The 9827-nt window shown below is 33.3% G+C and overlaps 1 protein-coding gene and 1 pseudogene across 1 annotated transcript; both read left to right on the top strand.

Annotated features, from left to right (window-relative positions):
* Positions 1-322: 322 nt before the first annotated feature.
* LOC120187962 lies at positions 323-2919 on the top strand. Its single transcript, XM_039191538.1, has 4 exons — positions 323-942; positions 1362-1978; positions 2066-2647; positions 2891-2919. The coding sequence occupies exons 1-4, from the start codon at positions 323-325 to the stop codon at positions 2917-2919; spliced, it is 1848 nt and encodes a 615-aa protein (XP_039047469.1).
* Positions 2920-5795: 2876 nt separating this feature from the next.
* On the top strand, positions 5796-7300 carry LOC120187961 (annotated as a pseudogene).
* The last annotated feature ends 2527 nt before the right edge of the window (positions 7301-9827 follow it).

The raw sequence follows: 9827 nt of genomic DNA, 5'->3' as shown, positions 1-9827 counted from the left end.
TTGCAGGATCACCCTTTTTCAGGCCCCCTATTCACCTGGTCAAATAAGCAAGAAAACTCTTATTTGTCTCGAAAGCTGGATAGAATTCTTATAAATTCTTAGTGGTTACTGGAGTTCCCTGATTCATTTGTGGAGTTCCAAGATCAGGGAGTCTATGATACACCCCTGGCATAGTTTGGTCTCAAAGGAGTGTCCAAGTCCATAGGCCTAAGCCTTTTAAATTTATTAATTGTTGGACTGCAAATGATAATTTTTAAGGGTGGTAAGGGATTCTTGGCAAGAACAGTGTGCTGGAAATGCGATGCAAATTCTTTTCTGTAAGATGAAAAGGCTAAAGCCTTTGTTAAGGGAATTCAACAAGAGTTATTTTTCTGACATCTCAAGTAGAGTGATTGCTAAGAGAGCTGAACTGGAATCGATTCAGATTTATAATCTTGGCCATGTTGATCGTAGAAGAGTGGCTGAAGAGAAAATGGTTCAGGCAGAATTAATTGAATTGGAAACTGCAGAATCTGAGTTCTATAGACAAAAAGCAAAAGCTCACTGGTTGAAGGAAGGCGACATGAGTACTAAATTTTTTCATCAAAGAGTTGAGTCAAATAAGAAAAAGAATACTATCATAATGATCAAAGATGAGAATGGGGAGTTCCATGAATCTTTTGATGGCATCGCTTCTGAACTTGTTAATTTTTTCAAGGGTCTCATTGGCACACCTGACCCTTTGGTGAAGGGCTGTTCTGTAGAATGGCTGAAATCCCTGTTGGATTACTCCTTGCCTGATGGAGCTGATGTATCCCTTGTTGGTGAGATCACAGATAAGGAGATTAAGGAAGCACTTTTCATACAGGAAAAGGATAAAAGCCCAGGGCCAGATGGTTACACTTCTTGGTTTTTCAAGGTAGCATGGGAGATTGTTTGTAAAGATTTTTTGAATGCTATAAGGTATTTTTTTCATTCATCTTCTCTCTTGTCTACTTTTAATGCCACAATAATTGCCTTGGTGCCTAAGTCCTTGAATGCTTGTATGGCTAAGGACTTTAGGCCTATTTCTTACTGCTCAGTAATTTACAAAACAATTACAAGGATTTTAGTCACTAGGCTGGCAGTTTATTTTCCTGGTATGATTTCTCACAACCAATCATCATTTGTAAAAGGTCGAGATATTGCTGAAAATACCTTGCTTGCTCAGGAGATTGTTAGGGGATACTCTAGGAAAAACCTTTTTCCTAGATTTTCTTTGAAAATAGACCTCCAAAAGATTTCTATTCAGTTTGCTGGGATTTCTTATTGAATGTTCTTGAAGCTTTGGGTTTACCTGCCATTTTTTGTGGATGGATAAAAACTTGTGTGACTACTCCTAGGTATTCTATTTCTTTAAACGGTAGTTTGGTAGGGTATTTTTTGGGAGCAAGAGGAGTGAGGCAAGGAGATCCATTGTCTCCTTACCTCTTTGTTATTGTAATGAATGTGCTTTCAGTTCTGCTGAATGTTGCTGCAAGGGATTGTGTATTTAGGTTTCATCCAAAGTGGAAGAAAATTTGTCTTACCCACCTTTGTTTTGCTGATGATCTGCTCCTGTTCTGCCATGGGTCTCTTGATTCTGTTATGGGGGTTGTTAGCATTCTTGATAGGTTTTATGAACTTTCTGGTTTAAGATTAAATGCTATGAAATCTGAGTTTTTTGCTTGTGGGGTGTCTGTGAATAGTCTGTTGCAGATTCGATTAGCTACTAGCTTTAAAATTAGCCAGCTACCTGTTAGATACCTAGGAGTGCCTTTGGTTACTCAGAAACTTACAAGTAGGGACTGCTCGGCTTTACTTATTAAAATTAAGAGCAGAATTGATGTTTGGTCTAGCATGCACCTAAGCTTTGGGGGGAGACTTCAGCTTGTTAAATCTGTTCTGTTTAGCATCTTTGGCTATTGGAGTAGACAGCTGGTCTTGCCAAAAGGTGTTATTAAGGACATCGAAAAGCTTTGTATGAGGTTTTTTTTGGAAGGGAAATGATATTCCAGCAAGGGGACCAGAGTGAGCTGGAGTCAGATTTGTTGTTTAAAATCTGAAGGTGGTATGGGCCAGAGGAAGTTAACTGATTGGAGCAAGGCTTGTTGCCTTATGCTTGTTAGGAAAATCCTTGTTGATGATGGTTCCTTGTGGATTGCATGGATCAAAGGTTATTGCTTCAAAACTATGGATTATTGGAATGTTGGTTGCAAAACCCATTTTAGCTGGATTCTCAGAAAATTGCTAAAGTTAAGGGATGAAGCTAGGAGACTGTTCTGGTCTGCTATCAATTTGACACGGATCAAAGATGGTTGGATCTGGGATAATGTTTGTGATAGGAGGGACAAAGTTGATTGGCATAGACTTATCTGGTTTGCAGCTCATATTCCCAAATTTTCTATTATAGCTTGGATGGTGATTCTTGATAGGCTGCCAACAAAGGACATATTAGTCAGATTTGGCATGGTGACTGATAACGTATGTGGGTTATGTGGTGTTGGACAGGAATCCAGTAATCATCTCTTCCTGGAATGTTCTTATGCAACAGAGGTTTGGGGTGCTATTTTGCAAGCTTGTGGGCTTCAGCTTCAGGTGCTGCACTGTTGGAATGACGCTTTGCGCTGGCTGATATTGAATTTGAAAGGTAAATCTCTTCTAACTCAAATTCTCAAGCTAGCTTGGACTGGATTTGTTTATTTTATATGGGAGGAACGGAATCACATGATTTTTAGAGGTGTGATCCGTCCAACTGAGGTAATTGTTAATAGAGTTAGAGAGACTGTTAGAATCAAATTGTATAGGTGTCATTTGAACAGATTGGATAATGTAAATAGGAGGTTGTGTCTTGATTGGGATTTGATTTAGCTGTTTGTAATGTTCCTTGTAGCAGCTTGTTGTTTTCTTTCGGATGAATAAAAACTTTACTTAACCCAAAAAAAAATATAATACATCTCTAACAAATCAAACAAGCAAGCATAAAATACATACATGTTTTACGTCAACAGAGAACCCTACCAAAAGCTTGGTAATTTTGGTTAAAGAATTGTGGTAGAAAAAATACAATTTTATAATTTAATTATGTGTTGGTTAATAAATGAATTACTTTTTTTTTAAAAAAATTACATGAATTTAGTATTTTTTTTATGATACTATCTAACCAAATGAATTCATTAGACTAAAACAATACTTGAATAAATGTATTCTGCCATAAAACAACGAACAAGTTATTGTTAAACTATTATTATATTAAGAAAGTAAGATAACATTTATGACAAAAGAACAACGACTAAATTGTTAGAATTTTTAAATATGAAGAGTTAAATTTACTTGATTTTTTCAAATAAGGACCAAATGATAGAATATATATGTTTTGGAGACTAAAAATTGATATAATATTAGGCCACATCAATATTTCGTCTAATATTTAAGAGTCAGTGATATTTTTGCAAGTTTTAGAAATAAGTAACCCATTTATTAGCAAATACATAACTAAATGAGTTAGACTGTATTTTACCCAATAAAATATTGAAGGAAAGGGGGAGTTATTTACGGGGAATCTTCCATTGATTTCACGAGCCGGAAGTATATGATGTGGACGGGTGGACGCATATCAGATATAATAATTACTAGCGTAAATTACAAACTTAATCACTAAAATTTATTATTTCTCTTATTTTTATGACTTAACTTTATAGTTTTTTAATTTATTCGCTGGACTTAATAAATGAATTTTTTTCACTCCGCAGTTAAATAGTTGATTCTCAATCATTTGATATTGAACGTTCAAAACCCCAAAATTCCTAATGTTCGAAATCAGAACCTCAAAAAATAATTATTATTTCTTTATCATTGAAGTGATTTGATTCATGCTTAAACCTGATAATTGGTCGTATAAGGTTGTCTTCTTCTCTCATGGGTATTACGTTTGGTTTGTAAACAGCTTAGCGGCATTGACGCGGGTCAATTAGATATTAATTACTAATATTTTATGACCAACTAGCCTACAGGGCTATAATATTTGTTTATTTTTAAATTAAAAATAATAATGGATTAATTATATATTTTCTTCCCATTGGCATTATATAATGTGCCTGCCATTCCGGGGAAGGGAAACCTGGCTCTCTTATTCCCTCAGTCTTCTCCCTTTGTCCATCTGTGTTCTTCGGACAGTGCAGAAGCTAGTGTTTGACTTCCTTCAAAACAACAGGTACCAACTCTGTCCTGTCTTTTTTTTCTCTTCTCTTTGATAAATTTGTATAAGTATTCGGTGATTTCCTACATTTTTTTTTCAGATTGGTTTTGCTTCTTTTATCATGAATAATTTATTTGCTTAGCTGGACCACCGACAGAAAAACCTTGAAATTTACAAATTAAAAACCATAACTTTATCCTTCCCTTCCTCATATATAGACAAGGAGAGATCCGTATACATTACAAGATAATGTGATGTTTTCTTACATCTTGGTCCTTTTCTTTTTCTTCTTTTGTAATTTGTTTAAATTTCTTTCCAAAGTTAATTGCCAAATTAGCATCAAAATGTGGTTTGTAAACAGCTCTGTGGCATCCTAGATCTGTTGTATGGTATGGACTTGGGGTTTATGTTTCTCTCCGGATAATATTGTTTTTAAAATCTCAATCTAAATTATCTTTTGAGAAGTATAGCATACCTTCCTGCTTACCCTGTATTTATCAGTAATTTTAAACCATTTTTAATTGTTTTAGATTAATAAAATAGAACAATATGTAAATTTCACTTGCAATTCCCGAACTATACTAGGAACCAATTTTACAGCATCATTAATTTGCTGAAAACAGAAGCTCATCTAGACTTGTCTTTAAATTGATTGCTAATTTTTCTCACGGTAAAAGGGTAACTTTTGTCCCTATAGTAGATCCAATTTATCACTTCCGCCCTTATCGTATTTTGTATCAGTTTAGCCCTTAAAGTTACTGAATCGCATCATTCTATAGCTCTACCCCTAACTTAAAACCCTAAATTATAATCCCTAAATCCTAAAGTACTATAACCCTATTATCTCTAAACACTAATTTAAAATTTATAATTTAGGGTTTTAAGTTGGAGGAAGGGTATAGAATGATGCAATTAAATAACTTTGAGGGTTAAATTAATGTGAAAATACGATAGATGCGAAAGTGATAAACAAAGGTGACTCTTAAGTTTTTTTCTCACCCATGGATGATATTATACTAGATAACCCACTTGAATTGTAGTAGGTTTTATTTAGATCATTGAATTAAAAGAATTATTAATTACGTCACGTAATTGTTTAAATAATATCAATTAAATCATCAATACTTAATCATTAAAAAATGATTGATGTGACAGTTAAATAATTTTTTATAATTACATATTTTATCTTAATTATTTATATAATTTATTAATTTATTCTTAATTTTAATACAATTCAATAAATTGATAAATTATATACGTAATGAGGATTAAATGTGTAACTATAAAAATTTATTTAATTATCACGTTAATATTTCTGTGAACTGTTAATGAAGGATCACTCGATTTATATCATTTAAATAACTAAGTGTCATAATTAACTAAATTAATAGATCATTAATCAAATTAGATCCCTATCATAATTAAGTGACTGTTTGAGTAGTTTATTTTATTATATTTTACTCTTAACTATGGAAGAGTTGTTAAATTATAAAAAATTTAATTTAAATTAATCGATCAATAAATTGAATATAATAATTAAAAAAACATAATTATGTTTGTCTTCTTATCTGTCTGATGTGAAAAAAATAAATATAGACTTATGGAGAACCATGAGCCTGGAACAGAAAATAACACCTCCGATGAAAATCTAGACCATCTGGCGAAAGATATTGAATCCACGTTAAAGTTCGTTAAGAGTTCAAAGCGTCCCGCCGTGCAACACTGTATAATCCGCTCTGTAAACCCTTTGCTCCGTCGAGTAAATGAAGCAGCCTACCGACCCCTATTCGTCATAATCGGCCCCCTTCGTTGTTACACTTCTCTGTTAGAGCCCATGGAATTGCAGAAGCGAATATATCTAGCCTCCTTCCTCCAACGACCTGGGGTCGGTGCTAGCTTGAACGAGTTTTGCAAACTGATCACAGCCTCCGCACCCGAAATCCGAAGCCGATACGAAGAAACATATTACCGGAGATGCGATTTTAAGGCACACCAAATCCAACAGAACATACCGCCGAGTGACGACAACCTCCAGTGGTTCATAGAGATGGTTTTAGCGGATGCAGCCTTCATTATTGAACTCTTCTTGAGAATCTATCACAAGGAAGGTCAGCCGGAATCGGAAATCGATTTCGTCTTCGATAGCCCCGGGAAGATATATGATATCAGACGAGACTTGTTCTTGGCTCACAATCAACTTCCCTTGTTTGTTCTTAAACAAATATATGATCTTGCCTTTGGTAATAATCCCGATCATCACCCTTCGTTTATTCATCTCAGCTGCAATTTCTTCTACCAGTACTTCAACCAAAACATATCCATCCATGATTTGTTTCAACCAAACCAACCTCATGTTGATTTTATAGCCAAGCTGGAGGGTGCTAAGCATTTTACTGATTTGCTTAGAACACTTCAGCTAAAACATTCATTTCAAAACCCTGGAAGCAATAGTAAATCCTTTAGCTGTAAACCAATGTTCAAATGTTCTTCATTGTTTCCATCGGGCCAAAAGACAGAAGAAAATTCAGATCTGGAGTCGGGTCGAGTCCAGGGTAAATATTTATACAGTGCAACTCTACTGCGTGAAGCGGGTGTGAAGTTCAGAGTGAGCTCAAGCAGGTGCTTGCTGGACATAAATTTAACAAAACTAATGGTGAGCTCAGTATTCCTCCACTGAAATTGGATGAATCAACGGAACCATTTTTCCGAAACATCATGGGGTGGGAGCAGAGCTACTATCCGGAAGAAACCCACGTCTGTGACTATGTTTTTCTAATGGAATATCTCATAAAATCTAGTGATGACGTGGACTTACTTGTTCGGAAAAGGATTATCATCAACCAGTTGGGGAGTCACACGGCCGTGGTGACTTTGTTCAACGACCTCTGCAAACATATTCCCCCGACGGAGAATAATCGTTACTCGGAGACTTTTAGGGACCTCAATGCTTACAACTCGGTTCGACGTCATGGTTGGATGGCAAAGCTCAGACTACTCTACTTTTCATCTTTGTGGAAAAGTGTCGCTACGCTTGCTGCTACTGCGCTCCTTTTGCTCACTCTGACACAAACCATATGTGCTCTCATCTCCCTTTAGTCTATATCATATGTTCTGTGTGTAATCATTACCATGTGATTTGAATTTGAGCCAGATTCTCTTTAAGTTTTCACACAAACTTTTAGTTCATGTCTGCAACGTTGTTGAAACATTTGGTCCCCTCACAGCACTCCCTTCTGAAATAACAAAAAATTGAGTGAATCCATTTCTGGTCCTAAATGGACAAAACAAGATACATCAACGGAATGTGATGCTCAACTGCTGAAGCTCGAAGACAACCGGTAACAGGACAATCGACCATATCACTGCTGAAAATGAGACTAGATAGATAACAAGCTATTCAAGTTTGACAAATCAAATTATTCAAATCGAATTTATCGTATACAAAATTTGTAAACATTGCATGAGACATTAGAGGAAGGCAATTGTTTTGATTATTTTAAATCACATGACACAAGATATAAAAATAATTAATTAATTAAATTTTGCTATAAAATAATTTATATATATAAAAACAAATAAATTAATACCTAAAATTCCTCACCAATGTAGAGATGTTCAAAGGTTGGATCAGACTGAACTCGAACTGAACTTCACGTGAATAACAAAATATATTTTCAGTCCCTAACTTGATTGTATTAAGCTTGATTTTTAAGTAGTTCTGTGAATCATAAATAGTGAAATTACATTTTAGTTTTTCTATTATATATATATTTTTTATTATTTTATTTGAATAGACACTTCGAGTGTTATTTGTTGGAAAATTACTGAAGAAAAATAAATATCAGTATGAAGACATGTAGAACACAGGAAATGGAGCCCAAAGACTATGATAAGTGTACTTAGCCCAAAACTCCATGGGTCAAATCTTTTTCTTATGGGCATTCTCTTATTATTTAATATTTATATGTTTGGTATTTTAATCATATAAATTATTGGGTAAATTACTTCAAATACCACTCATTTTTAAACTCAGATTCGTTTATACCGCTAAAATTTTTATTTTATCAATTTTAGAACTAACGTTTACCTTTAAATGCAATTATGTCACTCTGCCGTTAATATCTAACGAGACAATGACATGGCAGTCGTGCGCCATGACGTTGCTGACATGTCTATGTTTAATTCTAAAAAACTCAACGATGTATTTTTGTTTTGAAAAAATTTAGTAAATCATGCAGTCAAGGGAATTTGAACTCAAAACCCTTTAAAAACAAAGTCCAAGGCTTAATCACTATACTAACATAATATTTTTACATAATCCTACAAACATAATGTACATAACATTAGTCACGCATTCCAAATGTTATTTTCTAAAAAACCCCATGAAATTATTAAAAATCCTAAATAACACTCTAAATTTCATAAATTCCAAAAAAAAATCCTAAAAATCTAAAAAAATAAGTTCTAAAAAATTTAAAATTTTTGGGGGTTTCAGGGTCATATTTCTGTTGTATTTTTAAATCTTAGGGTTTATTAAATTCGTCACTAGGGAAATCTTTTGTTATATTATTGATATTGTTATTTTTTATATGTAAATATTGTTTTTTGACTAGTTTTCTTGGAAGATTTTGTTTTAGTTTCATCCTTGAAAATATTTTGTATTTTTAGGAATTTAAGAGTTTTTTGGAATTTTTAGAATTTATGGTGTTATTTAGGAATTATAATAATTTTATGGGATTTAAAAAAAATAACATTTGGAATGCATGACTCATGTTATGTATATTATGTTTGTAAGATAATATCAAAATTTTAGGTTGGTACAGTGGTTAAGCGCCTTAGCCTTTAATACGAAGGGTCAAGAGTTCAACTCCCCTTTGTTTGCTATTATCTACTAAATTTTTTCAAAACAAGCTACGTTGTTTTGGGTTTTTAGCACCTAACACAATCATGCCAAAATAATCTTGTTTTTGTGAGGTAGCAACGTCACGGCGCACGGTTGCCATGGCATCGTCCTATTAGATCATTAATGGCGGAGTGGTATAATTGCACTTAAAAGTAAACGTTAATGCTGAAATTGATAAAATTGAATGTTAGTGGTATAAACGAGTCCTAGTTTAAAGGTGAGTGATATTTGAAGTAATTTACCGTAAAATTATTTATAACTTATTGTAGAATTACCCATCTTCTTGACTAAATCAAGAGTTGAAATCTCAAATTATATTATAGAGTGAGTAAAACATTTTATTTTATATACTGAACCTTCACGAAAATTACTCGTACTCAAGCAGCTTCCTTATGCTACTTTTTATTTTATTTTTTTTATTATTTTTGCATATAATGAGGAACCTGCTCCCATCTTTATTATAGATTTAGATTTATTTGTCATATAAGATTCTTAAATTTAAGGAAGACTTATATATTTTAAAGATTAATTGGCGTTTACTTCTAATTTAGATTTTTGCCTTATCATTTATTGGTTGTTTTATTATTATTATTTTATATTTGTGGGTGAATCACAATGCCTTTATTTTATTTTATGTTTGTGGTGAAACACGGTGCCTGTATACTGTCATTTTAATAAAAATACAATTAAAAGTTTTTTTTATAAAATAAATAGTAAAATTTAGGGAAA

The sequence above is a fragment of the Hibiscus syriacus genome, unplaced genomic scaffold (assembly GCF_006381635.1).
Source record: "Hibiscus syriacus cultivar Baekdansim isolate YM2019G1 unplaced genomic scaffold, ASM638163v2 tig00116925_pilon, whole genome shotgun sequence".
Lineage (NCBI taxonomy): Eukaryota > Viridiplantae > Streptophyta > Magnoliopsida > Malvales > Malvaceae > Hibiscus > Hibiscus syriacus.
This window is presented reverse-complemented; position numbering and strand designations above follow the sequence as displayed.